This window comes from Phodopus roborovskii, unplaced genomic scaffold (assembly GCF_943737965.1).
Source record: "Phodopus roborovskii unplaced genomic scaffold, PHOROB, whole genome shotgun sequence".
NCBI classification, from domain to species: domain Eukaryota; kingdom Metazoa; phylum Chordata; class Mammalia; order Rodentia; family Cricetidae; genus Phodopus; species Phodopus roborovskii.
Window position 1 is genome coordinate 32,155,000 of NW_026126469.1, and position 19,824 is coordinate 32,174,823.

Below are 19,824 nucleotides of genomic sequence, written 5' to 3' on the forward strand. Positions count from 1 at the left end.
GAGATAATTAACTTATGAATAGAAAGTTTTCTTTTAGCTCACAGTTTTAGAGGTGGATTATTTCCACATTTACGCCACCATTGTACCATTTGGGTATAGCTTTCCAGACCAGTCGTTATTGTAGCTTTTGGTGGTCACAGCTGGGTAAGACTGATAATGACCCCCCCCACACCCAATAGTATCCATAGAAACTTCCAGCAGCCTCTTCAGCTACACTTCATTTGATCTACAACATGAGAATAATGGGAAACAGCGACATCTGGAGACAGTACATCTGAGAGAGTAAAAAATGGAGCAGGACTTAATGTTTTATGTGCATAACTTATGGAATTTGCTGCTGGCAGAATCATGGAAGCAAAATTTTTAGTTGAAATTAATAGTGAAAGTTAATGACTCATAAATTTGTGAGTTCTAAATTCAGCCTATGCATAAAAATATACTGCTTAGCTCAGTTTAGAGAAACATATACTTAACAGAATACATCAATGTATTTATAGCAATGTTATAAATTTTGTGTTGTACAAGAGAACTCTATTAGATAACATTGAAACAGTTATCAGTTTATGTGTCCACATCAGTTCTTGTAGGTGCTTCTGGTTCATATAGGACACACATTTTTGGAAGCATACTAATTCTCTTCCAATCACAAGCAACTTTTTTTTTTTTTTTTTTTTTTTTTTTTTTAGTCTTTGTGGGTCTGGGTTTCTTAGAATTTTTGTTTCCAGTTCCATCAATTTACATGAAATCTTCCTGTGTTAATTTTCACTCTGTTAATAGCTAAATAATATCTTATTGTATAAATGTGCCACATTTTCACTATTCACTCATCAACTGATTGGCATCTAGGCTTTATCCTAGGTGCATAAGCAACTTCTTTACTTTCCAACAACAGAGTTAGGAACCTGGAAATGCTATTTCAGCTGCCTAGGAAAGGTAGGTAAAAGTCCTGGGCAGAGGGCAGGAGATTATCTCTTTACTATGTGTTAAGCAGGCTTGCTGCCCAGCTGATAAGTTAATTCTAGATGATGGCAACAATCTTTTCATTCTTATGGCAGGAAAGAGAGACTCTGGTAGATGCGGAGGAGCAGTGTGAGTCCCTGATTAAATCCAAGAAGGAACTGGAGGCCAGAGTCAAAGAGCTATCTGGGCAGGTAGAGGAAGAAGAGGAGATAAATTCTGAGCTGACTGCCAGGGGGCGGAAACTGGAAGATGAATGTTCTGAGTTGAAGAAGGAAATCTATGACCTGGAAACAATCTTGGCGAAGTCAGAGAAGGAAAAGTGTGCCGCCGAGCACAAGGTACTTTTTCTGCAGTGTTAGGAAGACTTGAATCTTGGGTACCCGAGGTGCCCTGTTAATTGACACAGTGGCCCAAAAATTTAGTGAGGGGACCCACAGTAGGTACCTGATCTGTGGACCTGTAATGGTGACCACACCTCTATTGAGGAATCTGAATGAAACCTTCATGAAGCAGCTAATCCAAGATGTTTCAACAATGGGTTTTGTGTTGCTTCCAAGTCCGATAGCCAACCTCCACCTGCACATGAGTTGTCTGCTCAAACCCTTCTTGAACTGCTACACTGTGGGGACACTGGAGTATCATGTCATCACACATCTTCCCCAGGTCCTCAACAGAAGTTAAACTCATTGCTAATCATATTGTTATTATATATTAATAAGCTCTGAACATAGTCTGCACATTGGGATTTAGTGACCATAGTAGACTTAAGGACCCTTCTCCTTTTTGTGGGAAAAAATTGAATTTAGAGATTTGTAAATGGCTCTTGATGACATTTGATGCCTTATGAAAATTTTGGACTATGAAAAGAAATGTCTTTGGTATTATCCCCGACTTTTCAGTGACAGCTCTAATGTTGGCTTCCCACAGGTCAGGATCCTAACAGAGGAAGTGCACTCTCTAAATGAGGAAGTCGGCAAACTTACCAGAGCAGTGAAGGCAGCACAGGAGGCCCAGCAGCAGACCCAGGAGCATCTGCACATGGAGGAGGAGAAACTCAGCAACATGAGCAAAGCATATCTGAAGCTGGGCCAGCAAGTTGATGCGGTGAGCAGCAGTGGGCCAACTGGTCAGCAGTCTGTCTTATACAAGTCTCTAAGTTGTACTTAGTTGATTTATCCTAACAGTTCCATGAATGTTCAGTAGCGTAGAGAATTCCCTTTATTATTTACCATATAGGTGATTTATTCTTAACATACATAAAGACCACTACAGTATGAGTATAATAATAGGTGTAAGAATACCTAAATGTAGCTTTTGCACAATTCTGGAAAAATATAGATAACATTGAGGTGAATGATTAAAAAAAAGTGATGCTTTTGACTGATTGGTTCTTTGGTACGAGTAAGGTTTTTCCTCCACTGCCTGGTCTCACTGCGGCACCAGCCCCAACTAACACACAGAGACTCTGTATTAGATATTATGCTGTTGGCCAGTTACTTGTTTCATATTGGCTAGCTCTGTCTTAAGTATTAACCCATTTCTATTAATCTAAGTGTTTCCGTGTAGTCTCATCTTAACAGAGAGGGCCTGGAGTTGTGCTCTCCCCGGTCTCTACATGCTGACTCCTCCCTACTACTTCCTCGAATCCTCCTTGTCTCCTAGTCCCACCTATCTTGCTTTCCTATTGGCTAACAGTGCTTTATTCATTAACCAGTATGAGAAACATATTTACAGAATGACATCTCCCATCAGTTCTTCCTTACATTTTGTGTTCATCTACTTTTTTTCTCCTATTATTTTTCTCTGTGTCACTCATTTCATTTTTTTTTATTTCTATGGTTTGCCTGTCTCATACAACCTCAATGAAGGGCATTACAGGTGTTTGTGTGTGCCCATGAACAAACACATATGCACTTTTCAGTGATCTTGTCCATCTCAGTTGCTCCAGTAAAAAGATTAACTTCTCACAGTTCTGGAGATTAGGAACTCCTCAGTCAAAACACAAGCAGACATGATGTCTGTAAAGACATCCTCTATTGTTCAGTAATGACATTTTTTTGCTTTGTCTTTACATGGTGGCAGGATGAGGAATTATACTGGAATTTTGTTTTCTTTCAGAGCTCCATCCGCTTGATATATGTACCCCAATGGGACCTGCCTTCTAATGCTGTCAGTTTGAGGTTTAGGATTTTATCATATTCTAGGGGACACATGCCTCTATTTTATAATATCTGTAGTTCATCTACTTCCATTTTTTATACATACCTTTGAGAAATATCCCTTTAAACATAACTTGACTTTTATATATTTTACTAGTTATGTGAAACTGTTAAAAAGTGAACCTACTAATAAACAAAGGGTAGTATTTGAAGTGTTTCCTAGCTTCCTACTAAATCAACTTCTCTGTCACTGTTATCAACAAGAATCCAGAGACAGTTGGAATGTTCTGAGTAGTTTTGTAGAATATATAAGAATATAACAAATGATATGAACTAGAGGAAGGTGGAAAGTTTAAAAGCTCATGCTATGTGAGTCCCAGGTAGGCTGTGGATATTCATGGATGATTACACAGAGTCTGATTACATATTGTAGTTCTGGGAAGCAGAATGCTTATGTTTTGAAGAAATGCCCGTGAGTAAATGGAACTTAATGACATTGGAAATGAGCTGCCATATGAAAAAGTGAGCTACCTTTCCCAGGAAGCAATCAAATAGAAAACTGGCCACTCATTATTGGTTCCCAGTCTAACACAGATCTTATCACTTATATATAATCTGTAAAACTTTCACACGTCATTGACTTCTAGATTTTTTGGTAACCTACTGATGCATGTAATTTTTATTTAGTACTTTAAACCTTAAAAATGATGATTACCATTTGATTCATTTGGTTTGTTTGTGTGGTGGTTCACATTTCATTCATGGCCACAAGCAGTGGTCAGATTATAAGTTAATGGGAGTTGCTTCTAGCTCATGGATCCTGGGGATCAAACTTAGGTCTTCAGACTTGTCGGTTACCTGCTGAGCCTAGTTGTGCACCTTAAAATGCTTCTATGTCCCATTTACAGAATTTGTTCTTAAACATTCTTTTTCTTGAAAGTGGTGGTTAATGTAAACACCATAAATAAGGTATAAACTCTGACTTTTATTTGGGTAAGCAGTCTTTCTTTTATTTTCTTATTTATTCATTTATTTGCAGTTGGAAGGTGCCCTTGAACGGGAGAGGAAAGCCAGAATGAAGTGTGAGAGGGAGAAGCTCAAGCTGGAAGGCGAGTTAAAGATGAACCAGGAGGGTGCAGAGAACTTGGAGAGTAGCCGGTGCCAGCTGATAGAACAGCTGAGGAAGTAAGCACCCTCCACCTGCCAAAGGATTCTGGGAAAATATTAACATTGGGAGGAGCAGTGTTCTTGTTTCATTTAGCATTAGGTTTCTAGGCCAGAACCAGATAGTTCAAGACCAAGATGGTGAGTAGAAGATTGGGAAAGGGATATTTTCATTTTGATGGACTTTATTATACAGTTGGAAAAATAAAAGCACAACCTAGAGAATATAGCAGAAAAGTCCATCTAGAAGGTGAAAATTTTGGAAGTATTAAGGCAAATGAGAGGTGAGCTATGGATATCTGAGTCTACAAAAAGTGGTCTACTTCTTGTACTTGTGATAAGACCAATGGCAACATGAACACAGCAAAAGTCTGACTGTGAAATAAAGTCTGGAAAGCTATATGATCACTTAAATAATATTGTTTTCTTTGTCATGTAGACCTGTGTTAGTATTTATGTTGGGTATTTTCAAAAATTTATTTATTCTTTTAAATTTCATTTTACATTCCAACCATAGTTCTGCCTCCCACCCTTCCTCCTGTCTCCGTCACGCCCCCTCCCTGAGTCTACCCCCAGTCCACTCCTCCTCATGGGTAAGTGTTCCCATGAGAAGTCAACAAAGTCTGACACAATAGGTTGGGGCAGGGCCTAGCCCCTCTCCCATGTATTAAGACTGAGCATGACATCCCACAATAGGGAATGAGCTCCAACAAGCTAGCTCATATACCAGCTTTGTATCCTGGTCCCACTTCCAGGAGCCTATCTGATAGTCCAAGCTTCACAGCTGTCTCCCACATATGGAGGGCCTAGTTCAGTTCCCTGGAGTCTCTACTGCTATTGATGTAGTGTTCATGAGTTCCCATGAACTTGGTTTAGCTATCTCTGTAGATAGCTTCATTATGATCTTGACCTCCCTTGCTCATACATTTCCTCCTCCCTCTTTTCAACTGAATTCCCAGAGTTTGGACTGATTCTTGGTTGTGAATCTCTGTCTTGTTCCATCAATTACTGGATGAAGGCTCTATGATGATTTTTAGGGTATTCACCAATCTGATTACAGGGGTAGGCCAATTCAGGCATACTCTCCACTATTGTTAGGGCTCTTAACTGGGGTCATCCTTGTGGATTCCTTGGAATTACTGTAGTAGCACCAGTTTGCTTCCTAACCTCATAGTGGCTCTCTCTATTAATATATCTCTCTCATTGCTCTTCCACTGCATCCCTTCCTGGTGTGGCCATCCTGTTTCCTCATGTTTTCATCACCTCCCCCTCATCTCTTACATCTCCTCCCAGTCCCCAGTTTACCCAATAGATCTCATCTCATTTCCCTTCCCAGGGTGATCCATGTGTTCCTCTTAGGATCCTCCTTGTTACCTAGCTTCTCCGGAGTGAATGCATACTGTGTTTGTCTTTCTGGGTTAACTCATTCAGGTTGGTTTTTTTTTTTTTTTTTTTCCTAGTTCTATCCCTTTGCCTGCAAATTTCATGAGGCCATCTTTTTTTTTTTTTTTCAGTTGAGTAGTACTCCACTGTGTAAATGAACAATATTTTCATTTTCCTTGTCTATTCTTTGGTTCAGGGACAACTAGGTTGTTTCCAGGTTCTGGCTATTATGAATAAAGCTTCTATGAACATTATTGAACAAGTGTCCTTGTGGTATGATTGAGTATCCTTTGGGTAAATGCCTAAGAGTGCTATCACTGGTTCTTGAGATGGATTGATTCCCAAATTTCTTAGAAACCGCCATGATGACTTCCAAAGTGGCTGCACAAGTTTGCACTCCCACCAGCAAAGGAGGAGTGTTCCTCTAACTCCACAACCTTTCCAACATAAGCCCTCCTCAGTATTTTTTATCTTAACAATTCTGACAGGTATAAGATGGTGTCTCTGAGTTGTTTTGATTTGCATTTCTCAGATGATTAAGGATGTTGAGTACTTCTTTAAATGTCTTTTAGCCATTTGAGATTCTTCTGATGAAAATATTTAGCTCTGTATCCCATTTTTCAATTGGATTATTTTGTATTTTTATGTCTAGTTTCTTGAGTTCTTTATATATTTTGGAGATCAACCCTCTTTCAGATGTATGGTTGATGAAGATCTTTTCCCATTCTGTAGGCTGTCATTTTGTCTTATGGACACTGTCCTTTGCCTTACAGAAGCTTTTCAGTTTCATGAGATTCCATTTATTGATTGTTGCTTTCAGTGCCTGTGCTACTGGTGGTATATTTAGGAAGTAGTTTCATGTGCCAATGTGTTCAAGGCTACTTCCCACTTTCTCTTCTATCAAGTTCAATGTAGCTGGATTTATATTGAGGGCCTTGATCCACTTGGATATGAGTGCATGGCAATAGATTTGGATCTATTTGCAATCTTCTGCAGGTTAACATCAAGTTATGCCAGCACCATTTGCTGTTTTTATTACTATAGCTCTAAAATACAGTTTGAAGCCAGGGATGGGGATGCTTCTAGAAGCTCCTTTATTGTACAGGATTCTTTTAGCTATTCTATTTTTTTTTAAATGTGAACTTGAGTATTGTTTTTTCAAGGCCTGTGAAGAATTGTATTGGGATTTTGATGGAGATTGTGATGAATCTGCAGATTGCTTTTGATAGGATTGCCATTTTTAATATGTTGATTCTACGTATTGAAGAGCACGAGAGATCTTTCAATTTTCTGATATCTTCTTTCTTTATTTTTTCTTTAGGAACTTGAAGTTCTTGTCATACAGGTCTTTCATTTGTTTGGTTAGAGTTACTCCAAGGTATTTTATGTTTGTGGCTATTATATAGGGTGATGTTTCTCTGATTTCTTTTTTATCCTGTTTATCATTTGTACATAGGAGGCCTACTGAATTTTGTTTTAAGGTAATCTTATATCCTGCCACATTACAGAAGGTGTTTATGAGGTGTAGGAGTTCTTGGGTGTAGTTTTTAGGATCACTTATATATACTATCATATCATCTGTGAATATTAATAGTTTGACTATTTTCTTTCCAATTTGTATCCCCTTGGTCTCCTTTTGTAGTCTTATTGCTATAGCTAGAACTTTGAGTATTTTTGTAAACTATGATTTTAAAAATAAAAGTCATACTTATATGAAATGATAAAAATTACAGAAAATTTCCATCAGTTCCCTTGGATTCTCTGTACCCCATGGAACTGAGCAGAAGATGGCTTTCTGTCTAGTTCTGCTGGTTGGTGACATGCATTCTAACAGTTTGTATCTTTTGTCTTCTGTTTACTAGAGTTTTTTTTTTTAAAATAACATTTAATTTAAATAACAATTATTTGGTAGAATAAGTGGAGCAAAATTAAGACCTAAATACAAGGACATAAGTAAGAACATTCCTAAGTGGGGTCCATTGTTTATAAAGTAGTCAAGTGAGCAGCTTTGGGTTTCCGGCTTTGTTTGCATGCTTGTGTTGGGCTCAAATATGCTCTTGATGATGGTTGATTAATTGCTTACTCCTAATTTATTACACCTGACATGTGTCTGTGGTTACCTTAAGAATGTATGTTAGAAAATGCTGACAGGGTTCCCTTTGTAGTCAGTGTTGAAAATTACATCAATTTGGCACAGAGAAGATTATATTCCATGCCTTTGCAGGCTGAAGATCAGAGTTTGAAAACATTGAATATGTGTCACAAGCTAATTGTAAAGCAAGCTCTGTGTGGGACTGTGTATAAGTATGTCGCTTATATTATTATATGGGTCAAAGTATATTATGTATCTGTACATACAAATTCCTACAATGTGATAGATTTTACAATAAAAAATGAAACCATTCCTACTGTTTTACATACACACACCTTCCCCCCACCCACACATACACACCCCATACACATACACTCCCCCCCCACACCCTTTGTGAGTACTTAGAAAAAAAAGTTTAGAAGGCTACACAGCTAACATTTGACCATGATTTGAAGAAAGAGACCAAGGATTATGTAATATTTATCAGGTGTGGATGTAATGGCTATATTATAGGAATAATTCATATGCTCTTCCATAATTTTAAAGTATTTAGATATGTGTTATTATTCTGACAAATTATCTTTGTCACACTTTCTTAAACAGGAAAGAGTTTGAAATGGGTCAGATGAACTCAAAAGTGGAGAGCGAAAAGAACCTGGTGTCTCAGCTTCAGAAGACGCTGAAAGAGCTTCAGGTAAGCAGTTATCAGATAACCCTGTGTACCAATGTTTAGATTCATGAATAATGGGTGGCACTCCCTTCACACATACCCTTAGCCAGCTTTAGACAGAGGGAGTAAAGAGCAGCAGTTAAGAAGGTAAATGGCCTCCCACAAATGTCTGACCCTGGAGGGATAATTACCTCTTAAGCTTAAATTCTTTGTCATGTGAATAATAACAAACAGCTTGTTCTTTGAACCTTTGCTATGGACTAGGCCTTGTGCTAAATCCTGAACACATAATTTTTTAACACATTAATCTTGACAGCTTTGAGCTCAAATTATTAAATTCAACGATATGTTTATGTGGGAAGAACAGTACATGACCCGCTGTGTCATTAGTTTAGTGTTTAACTTTTATGGTTAGAACACAATTCATTTGAAATCCAGCAGATTCTATGACTATTCATAAACCCAAAACATTACTTATTTGATAATGGATAGCAATTTGGAAGTTTCAGACTCTGTGGTTATTTTATACTACATCACCATGTTACAAGACAATTAAAAGTACTGTTATGCTATACACATAGGCATACATCATGTTTACAAAATTTTTTATGTAACATTACATCTCAATAATGCCTCCTTTTGGTACTTATCTTCTGGGATATTTTAAGCTCAATAAGAAAACCAGTCTCATTTCTTGTGAAAGTGCTTTATTTTCAGAGATGACACTAAACTCCAAACATTATACTTTCTAGGTATATCTTCAAATGACACTTGACTTTACCCAAAATAGCACAAAACTCTCAATTTATATAAAAAAAAGTGCCTCAATGACTCTCTAAAAATTCAGAATCTAATGATATTGAGCCAAACACAGTATTATTTGAGATTCAATAATTAGTTGTCAAGGACCATATTTACTTGTGGTATAAATTAAATTTTAGAAGCACTTGCCCTGGGATATCTTGTATACAAAACTGGCAGATGACTTATCTGGCATGACCCAGAGGAGCAGCTTTCTCTAAGCCATTTTATTTAATGTAAAGGAAAACATTTTCTAAATAATCTTTCCTTTTCTTTCCTTCTCTCCTAATCTATTCCTATTTATTTAAGATGTTTGTGACTACAACTGGCCTCACTGCACTGAATACAATGCCTCTATGAAGGTTCCCAGTATTTTTTTTTTTTTTTTTTTACCCCTGCACTGCAGTGTCTGGAGCTCGAGTGTTCCTTAAATACGTCCTCTTTGCTAATATTCTTTTCTGTAACATCATCTCAGGTGACTGTCCACTTTAGTGGTTCCCATTGCTCCACCAATTCTAATTCAGTACTGAAAATCTTCTACTTGGAATCTGAAGGCTAAGAAGCCATTTAACCACCTTTGCTTGCTATGTGTGTAGGGAAGTGCAAGTTGCTTAAATGGGTGTTGATGCTATTGTCAGTTTTTCAGAGTCTATAATTATGAAGATGGTTAGCAAATTCAAAAAAGAAACTATGCTATATTTTGTAAGCTCCCTATATAATTTTTTTCTTAGCATATGAAAGAGGTCCTTTTTAAAGGGGGGCACTCTTTACTAAGAATCTCCCTCCATGTATAATTTAATGATATTATCTATAATGCAGGCCCAGGGATCTGGAAGAACTAAAAATTGTAATTATGCTTCTTGGTATTGCTTTGCAGAAAAATGCTTAATTTCTTGGTGTTCAATTTCCTTTGGCTATAAAATAGGAATGAAAAATGTCATGTTTGCTTTCTAAGTTGAAACAAAATTAATGTAATCACCTTGTTGCATATGAAAATATAGTACAAGTAATTATTACAAGTCAAAATTATTTATTCCTTCAGGCTCATATACTAAATTTGAAAGAGGAACTGGAAAATGAAAGGACTATCAGAGCCAAGGTGGAAAGAGAGAGAGCTGACCTCACCCAAGACTTAGAAGATTTGAAGGAGAGGCTGGAGGAGGCAGGGGGTACCAGTTTGGCTCAGATGGAGATAACCAAGCAGCAGGAAGCAAGATTTCAGAAGCTTCGACATGACATGGAAGAGACTATAAGACACTTTGAGGCAACCTCTGCCTCTTTGAAAAAGAGACATGCAGAGAACCTGGCTGAGCTTGAGGGTCAGGTAGAACATCTCCAACAGGCCAGGCAGGTGCTAGAACAAGAAAAGAGTGACCTGCAGCTACAAGTGGATGACCTCCTGACTCGTGTTGACCAGATGGCCAGAACAAAGGTAGACATTTCCAAGCCTTCCTTATAGACATCTGAACATGGAAGTAGCAGGAGAGGGGAAGGAAAAGTAAATTCAGAATGATAACTAGAAGTTTTTGCTATTGGATGGGGTAAGGTTTTCCTGTGTAACATTTCAGGGATTTGACCTCATCTTTCACATGTGATGAAAGTACTCTACTGCTGAGTTCTAGCCCCAGCCATCTTGGCATTTTCTAAATTTTGAAACAGGATCTCATCAAGTTGTCCAGGGTGTACTGAACAAACTCTGTAGCTCAGAAGGACTTTGAAATTGCAACAGGCCTGAAGTCATGTTAGCTGCCTTGCCAGTGACTGTCCTAGGCATTACAATAGTAGAGAATTAAAATCCGCAGCTGCTGCAGAGCCTCTGTAGTTCTGTCTGAATGCCAAAGCTCTTCAAAACATACTTTCAATTTAAGGTGGATATGGCTACATCCCCATACATCTTGGACTTTATGGATCTATATAATTAACCATGTGTGGATGTCATCAAAGAGTGCCTATTGAAGTGTTGATTTGAGCCACATATGGGTTAGCAGCAGAGAAAAGCGTTGACATGAAGGCAGTAGAAACATGGAATATCCCTGAGCAGTGAGTTTTGAAGTCTACCAGGCAACCCCAGCCTCTTGCTTGAACTTCTTGGCACTTGAGGCCCTCATATCTTGTTCTAGATAAAGCAACAACTATGGAGTTCATGTAATAGCCATTCCAATTGGTTAAACAGTGAAATATGTTTATAATTCATGAGCACAGATGGTTACTGAAAACTAGCAAATACGTAAACAAAAGAATTTCTTTGTTCATCTTTGGAAGCTGCTGAGAAATTAAATAACCATTTTGAAGACTCAGCTTGCAATAAAGCATCTATGCTACCCCCCTCCCCACCGCCCCCATAGGCTCTGTCTATAGCTCATCTGTTCTTTATTTTCATCCCTGCGGCCTGTCTTTACTTCTCCCCACTTTCCTGAAAATGTTCCCTGAAGTTGTTCTCTCAGAAATCAGTAATGGCCTCACTTTCAAAAAGTTAGCATACCTAAAAGCAAAGTCACCAGGGTCATCTGCAGCAGGGTATTCCCTTGGCGCATTTCTGTCCCTGGCACCAGTTCCCCCAACCAGCCAGGCTCTAAGCCTCAATCACTTATATCTTCTTCTATTCTTTGCTTTTTATTTTCTTATCACAGCAGGCCAATTCTTTTGTCTTTCTGCTTTCCTCCCCCATTCTCTGGTAGACTTCCTATAACTTTGCAACTGGCCTGTTACTGTTTCCTGAATTATCTTTTTTTGTTTGTTTTTTTCTAATCTTTCATTATTCCAATCCATCCCATACAGTACCTCTATTATACTTTTCTATATGAATTTGTGGAATCATGAATTCTAAATGTCTGCTTTCAAGATAACCTATAGCCTAGCATAAGGTTCAGCCCCTGTTGCCACCAATTCTAGATTGCATTACTTTAATTCATTTTCATTCAAACTAAAAATGCTTGTCTTTAACAAAATATCCACTTTCCCATCAGTTTGCCCTTCCTTTCTCCCCCCTCCCTCCCTCCCTCCCTCCCTCCCTCCCTCCCTCCCTCCCTCCCTTCCTTCTCTTTCCTTCTTTCATTTGTTAATTGTTTGTTTGCTTGTTTGAGAAAGGATCTCATCATGTAACTTTGTTTATCCTGAAACTCACTAATTCACTCTGTAGAAAAGGCTGCCCTTGAAATCACAGAGAACCACCTGCCTCTGCCTCCCAGCTACAGGGATTAAAGGTGTGTGCCACTACACCCTGCCATCCATCATTTTTAAAAATGCTAATTCTCTTCTCTGAAATATTCAAAATTTTTTCTGTATTCAAATTTTTACCTGTTCTAGAATTCTGTAGCATTTTTGTGATATTTCTTGTTGGGTTTCATAGTCTTTTAATTTTCCCCAGAGGAAACCTTCTCTAAAGCAGAAACTAAAGCTTATTTTGTTCATATTTTCAGTGCTTTATGCAATCTATGCAGTTGCTGGCACAGTATCTGCATATGCCTTTTGCCCAAAGTATCATATTTAGACAGCAGAAACTGACTTTGCTTCCAAATTATATGCATCTTTTGCTGCTTTAAACAGTTTTGATAATATACATTGATTCTGTGACCTGACAAAATGGCTCAGAGGGTAAAGGTGTTTGCTGCCAACCCTAATGACCCAAGTTCAATCTCTGGGGCCCACATACTGGATTAAGAGAACTGACTCCAACAAGTTGTCTTCTGACCTCCACATAAATTCTGTGACAGGTGGGCCTATGTGTGTTCAACATGTGTGTGTTCACACACATTATGCTGAACTTCTTCTGAGTTGCTGACTTTATCTTTTCCCAAGTTATAATGGCAAGAATTCCAGTGCTCAATGGAGTTAAAGCATTTTCAAATGAAATGTATTCTGATAGAGAGCCCCAGGGAAATTTTGAAATGATAGAAATTCTCACAATTATTATTATTTTTATGTGCATTTTCTAGGATGTGTCATATTTTATCATCTTAAGGAGAATTAAGATGAATGAGCATCCCATTAGCTTCTCCTATATCAAAACTTATTATTTATCTTTTGGCTTAAAATGAAATTTCTTTGAATTTGTAATTCTTTTGCCAGCTATATTCCTGTGTAGGCAACTCTTAGGATAAATATCCATATGATCTATTGCAAATCCTGAATATAAAGTGCTTTATTAATTAAAAGTACTATACCAGTTGCTAGTACTTCTTGTAGATACATACCATGTGAAGCTATTTTTAAAGGGAACATTACTTTTCTGTCTTCCCAGGTAGCTTGATAACATGCACATATGTACAGCTCAGCAAGCTGTCATCTAAAATTCTGCCTCTCTGTGGCTCATTTTCTTTCTTTTTTTCCAGTGAGAGGACTTATAGATGCTCATCATCTTTCATTATTTTTAGACAGATAAGTGACACAGTATACCCTGAGCAATGAATGTGAGTGCTTCTTACAACCCTCTACACTCTTCTTAAAAGCAAGCTCAGTAATATCTTACTTTCTACAAATCAGCACATACAAATCCAAACCCATCATCTCCTCCTGGAGCAGGTGTTTCCTTTGGCATTCCAGTTTCTGGCACCCACTTTTTCCTGGTTCTTCATTTGCAAGCAGAGATGTTATCCAAAAAGTCCATGGGTTAAAGCCTTTTCTCATCACAGTTTTGAATAATGATAGTTTATATAGTAATATATTTATCCAGTCTTTTAAGTGAAGCAGGGCTTGAACACTGTGTCTCAGTCAGTCTTCTATCAGTTAATCTTTAACAACACCTTTGTGACCACTTCTTTATGTGATAGATATTTAAGAATTTAGTATTTTATGTTTTCTTTCATGTTTTTTTCTTTCTAATTATATGTACACAGATAATTTAAATTCAAATCCCAAATCTGACACTTGCTGTCATTCTGAATATGGTCAGGATAATAAGTCTCTGGGATACAGGTTTCTTTTAGAAAACTAAGCCACCTTCAACTTCTTAGGAATAGTGTGAGGAAAGAAACAAATGTGACAACTTAATTGTCAAAATCATTTTTGGATATGTGACCAAGCATATTTGACATTCAATTATGGTTTGTGATTGTGGGTGAGCTAAATATAGTTACATTGATCGTGGGTGCATTGTTCTTTTATTGTGTATAGCATGCATGTTAATTAATTAAGCACACCTGGCAGTTACCATTAACTCTACAACTACCAGTATGGTGGTATTGTATGACAACTTGGTCATTGATTCTCTGTCAGGTTTGGCTTCTCAATTATCAACAAGAATGTATAAAGTGTAGAGTATCCATAAGCTGGAATTTCATGTGTTTTTGTGAGCCTGCCAACATACACCTGCTGAAACTGGTTCTCTATCTTGTTCACTAACCTTAGGGTGATAACATATCCAAGTAATAAGACAAATACTTGGGTTGTATTTTATGAGGAAAGTTTGAGTTGAGTTAATCTCTACATTAGCCAACCTCATACTAAAGCCGAAAATAGTTGGAATGTTTTAGTCATTTATTAAGTGCCCATTGTGTCACAGGTATTCACTTGAGGACATAAGAACGTACACATTAGTAATTGGTTGGGAAAGTTTTGAATACTCATTCACATAAGCTTAAAGAGAGCTCCAATACAACAGTCTCCAACACAGCACATGCTCTAATTAGTGATGGCTTAGATGTTTCCCAGTGGTCTTACTCTGGATTGCCTGATCTTGACTGTGTGTTTTTTCTATAACAATTAAGCTAATGTTGTATTATCAGATTTGCCACCATCTTTCACCATTTCACAAGCTCTCAGCATTTCCTCAAATGCCAGAGTGTATGATGTCTCACCTCTTTATTTAATTTCTTCTGTCTCCTCTCTTTAGAGAGATAATGTATTTATGTGGGTTTTTTTCCAGAAATTGAAGTTTATCACATAATGAAGAGCCTAGGAAAGTGTTAATTAACTTCTATAATAGTTATTTTTACAACTACTGTCATTAGTAAGGAAAGCAGAAGGCACCCAAAGATTATTTATAGATGGTTTCACAGAAAACACAATTTAGAGTCTATAGAACCACAGACCACATCAAAGTCATTTATCATTTCTGTTTATATAGATAGAGATGGCAAACTACAATTAATTTTTATGTAGTCACCACACTCCAATCTTTCATTTCCGTCTCTTTGAGGACCTTGGGTGTCAAATTACTTGCATGAGTTTCCAAAGTGTGACAAGAACCTGGTGATTAGACTAGTTACTGAAATCAGGGAGAAGCTGGAAGGCTAACATATCCCTTCCAGTAAGGATGAAAAGCCAATTCAGAGAAGCTGAAGTTTGAAACTGAAATGTTAGCAGAATTGTCTTGAGTCTTGACTAAAGAGTGCAGTTTCTTAGGCAGATTTTGTGCTAAGCTATTGGAGCTCAGATCTGTTTGGTATCTCCTGTTAACCACACTCATCCTTCTAGATTTCCTTCTATGCCCTTCCCCTTCTTATCTATCTTTTTCCCCCTCTAATTTATTTAAACTTTGTTTAATGTTGTCTAAGCACCACGGCTCTGTAATTAAGCAGAACATTTACCTCAAAGGAACATATTTTAGTGGAAGAGAAGTGTAAATAATATAGTATCATGAAATGATTATATCTGGTACTACATTGATATTTGACATGCTTCCTTTTCTGGAAGACTGTAGAATTTTAGAGAGGCTCCTAAAAGTCAGGATATTAGATTTAAGTTGGAAAAGTTTTGATTTTTTTCTTTTCAAGGTGCTAACCTTAGAATTTCTTATGCTTCCTTGATTTAAAAGATTCATTTTCCTAGTGCTGGCTGTAGCCTTTACTCCAGAAGCAGAATTCATACAGGTTCCAGAGCAAAGCATCGCTACCCTCCCAGTGTAGCTAATTTAGTGTGGACCTTTTCTGCCAAGACTTACCCTTCTTTTGCAACTCACAGGCAAATGCTGAGAAACTCTGTAGTGGGTATGAAAGGCGCCTGAATGAAGCAAACACAAAACTGGATGCAGCTACTCAGTTAGCAAATGACCTGGCCACGCAAAAGACCAAACTACAGAGTGAAAGTGGTGAGTAGATGTGCTGCCTTCCCTGTGAGTAACCCAAGAGGCTCATGAGGTGCGGCTGAGATGATAAGTTCCCCTAGACCAGTGGGCACTAAAAGATTCTAGAGGGCCGGAATAAAAGCTAGGCATTACCCTGCAGACATGTCCAACCTTTTGGCATTGTGACACAATAGTGACTTTTTCCAAGGTCATGCTCAAGAACTGTGCAGTCCAGATACAAAATATGTTACCCTGAAAAAAAAAAAAAAAAAAAACAAACAAAAAAAAAAAAAAACAAAAAAAACCTTACCTAGCAGTTTAATAAGTGCCCATGGTTTTGTGTTGAGCCATATCCATAGATATCCTAAGGGAGGTTGAACATGTCTGAATGACATACTTCTTGGTTGGGTAAGGGCCTGATTTGAGGGTCCCTGCCAGGCAGAAAAGCAATGTGAAGTTGTCAGAGTAAGTCTCAATATCAAAAGATAGCAGGACTGCCTATTAGACATGATCCTTCTATGACTCCTTTCTCATTGAATCATTTTTAATCATGAACCAATATCATAGTTATACTCAACAAAATACACAACCGATGTAATACTATGTTTGTTCTTCTGTCATTTCTGGCTTTTTCTACCTGTTGCTTCTCTCAGTCTGATTTGGCAGCACAGACCTCTATGATGCACTTTAAACTCCTGGAACATTCCTAACCTCAAGTCATAGACTGGAACACTTTATTCATTTCACAAAGGCTTGGAGATGATGGTTAACCAAGTGACTATGGTGGGCAAGTTAAGACACTCCTTAGATGGTGTTTGGACACTGTTAACCCACTCCTTCAGTGTCCTTCTGTACCACTTTTCCTTCACACAGACTTCCTACTTGACACAATGACTATCCTTATCTGCCACAATATGAATTCTAATAGGGAAGGGGATTCTAATTTGTTCATTGACACACGTCAGTCACTTAGAACACTGCATGGTAGTTGATGTTCCAGAAATATTTTATTAAAAATTAAATATAGATAAGTGTCCAGCTACTTACATTGGCTGTGGATAGTAGGGGGAGGCTAACAGGAAGGGAGGAAGTAAAGTCCTGGGCAGCAAAGATAGTCTATGAGAGGGATCTTTGCACCTCTTGATCAGGTCTACAAGGCTAGAGATGTGCTGTCTCTATGACCAATGCTACACATATAGAAAAGAAATGTGGAACAGTATTTCATTGTATATACACAGACACACAGATACACAGACACACAGACACACAGACACACACACACACACACACACACTTATAGGCTTAGCCAGAAGCTGTCAATTAAACCAAACCTCTCTTTTATTCTCTTCCATTATCCTACCTGTGTCTACATTTTCAACATTTCAGTATTCTTTATTTATCAAAGAACGGGGCTAAAAGAAAATGAGTTAGAAAAATGGAAAACCTAGACATCTAGAAGTCTAGAGGAGGGAATCATTTTTGATTCTTGTAAGGATACCTTTTCCTATGCCAATGGGGCATATACCTGTAGGCCTTACTACGTATCCTGCTGTTCAGTAATTCTTCTTAGGAGTTACAACTTCTTTATTGCATTTTGTTCCAATCTCTATCCCAACTCTTTCTGGACCCAGGCTCCAGACCTTGTGCTAATTTTGTTGTTGTTGTTTGTGTGCTTGGTTTTGTTGCTACTATACAAGTTCCTCATCCCTTTTCTGTGAGCATCTCATGTCTGCTTTCCGATGAGACTTTCTCCATCAGTGAGCATGGCTTCTGTGATGAAAGTGATTTATTAGTTTCTACTCCCTAATAGAATTGAATTTCAAGGATCCTTGGAAAATGGTGTTTTACCCAGATTTGATTCACATATACACAGGTAGCTTCAAGACTTTTTGGCAGAGGGCAGGGGTGTCTATGAGATTAAAATAACCTCATTAGGATACATAAAACATGTTTGTTCTTTGAATTCTCTTTCCATTCACATTAATAGTGCCTAAGCAACAACAATGAAAAGAGCTAGAGCCTTCCCCCCAAGCCCAGTCAACATCATTATGATATACTAGTGGTCACATTCACTAATATGTACTTGGAGTTTAAAACTTTCACTTAAGAATGTCCTTAACCCTAAGTGGGGCATACATGGTCCCCTGGAGAAGGGGAAAGGGACAAGATCTCCCAAGCAAATTGGGAGCATGGGGGAGGGGAGAGGGAGTTAGGAGAAAGAGAAGGGGAGAAGAGGAGGGGAGAAGTGGGCATGAGGGAATGGAAAAATGAGGCAGGGAAAGAATAGAAGAAAACAAGAAAAGAGATACCATAATAGAGGGAGCCATTACAGATTTAAGGAGAAATATGGCACTAGGGAAATGCCCAGAGATCTACAAGGATGAACCCAACTAGTAATCTAAGCAATAGTGGAGAGGCTACCTTAAATGCCCTTCCACAATCATGAGATTGACGACAACCTTATATGCCATCCTAGAGCCTTTTCATCTAGTAGCTGATGGAAGCAGAAGCAGACACCCACAGCTAGACACTAGCTGAACTCCTGGAATCCAGTTACAGAGAAGGAGGAGTGATGAGCAAAACGGTCAAGACCAGGCTGGAGAAACCCACAGAATCAGCTAACCTGAACAAGAGGGAGCTCAGGCACCCCAGTCTGATAGTTGGGAAACCAGCATAGGACTGACCTAGACCCCCTGAATGTGGGGGTTTAGTTAGGAGGACTGGGCAGTCTATGGGGCCTCTGGTAGTGGATCATATTTATCCTTAGAATAAAAATGGACTTTGGTAGCCCAGCCCACAAAGAGGGATACTCTCTTAGCCTAGACATATGGGGGAGGGCCTAGGCCCTGTCCTAAATGATATGACAGACTTTGAAGACTCCCCAAGGAAGGCCTCACCCTCTCTTGGGAGCAGAAAGGGGATGGGCTGGGGTTTGGTGGTAGTGATAGGGGAGGATGGGGGAGAGGTGATGGAACTGGGATTGACATGTAAAACAACCTTGTTTCAAATTTGAATTTAAAAATGGAAAAAAAGAATTAAGCTTTATCATAATCTCAACTTTAAGTATGCATTTTTAAAAAATATTCTGTGTGATAAAATAAGAAATATGTACAAAGAACTATTTCCAGCTGAAAATAATTGTCTTAAGTTCTGGCTTGAGGAAGTGTTTTTTTTTTTATTTATTTTACATATTGATCCAGTTCCCTCTCCCTCCTCCCCTCCCTCCCTCCCTCCCTCCCTCCCTTCCTCCCTTTTTCCCTCTCTCCCACCCTCTCATTCCTCCTGACCACCCTCCCCTCCCATCCCCCAACTCCACATGTAGGGTGATGCCCTCCAGAAGGGGTCATCTATATCTGTCAAGTCATTTGGAGTAGGGACTAGGACTTCTCTCCTGTCTCTAGGTTAAGGGAGTATCCCTCCATGGGGAATGTGCTCCCAGGAATACATCCTGGCTCCACTGTCTGAGGGCCCTTAGACTGCTCAGGCCTTTTGGCTGAGACCCATGTTCAGGGGGTCTGAGTCAGTTCCATGCTGGATTCCCAGCTATTAGTCTGGGGGGCCCATTAGCTCCTCCTTGTTCAGGTCAGCTGTC

At 38.5% G+C, this 19,824-nt stretch overlaps 2 protein-coding genes across 2 annotated transcripts in view; one reads left to right on the forward strand and one right to left on the reverse strand.

The window, feature by feature from the left end:
* Positions 1–19,824, reverse strand: part of Dzip3 (DAZ interacting zinc finger protein 3) — a 728,188-nt gene that overhangs the window by 180,510 nt on the left and 527,854 nt on the right. The window lies entirely within an intron of this gene.
* The window catches only part of Myh15 (myosin heavy chain 15), a 118,951-nt gene that overhangs the window by 61,274 nt on the left and 37,853 nt on the right, over positions 1–19,824 (forward strand). Inside the window, exons 23-28 of the mRNA XM_051190945.1 lie at positions 1,056–1,298; positions 1,888–2,064; positions 4,159–4,304; positions 8,362–8,452; positions 10,272–10,661; positions 16,130–16,256. Of these exons, the coding sequence (XP_051046902.1) occupies positions 1,056–1,298; positions 1,888–2,064; positions 4,159–4,304; positions 8,362–8,452; positions 10,272–10,661; positions 16,130–16,256 (1,174 nt within the window). The remainder of the gene's footprint in view (positions 1–1,055; positions 1,299–1,887; positions 2,065–4,158; positions 4,305–8,361; positions 8,453–10,271; positions 10,662–16,129; positions 16,257–19,824) is intronic.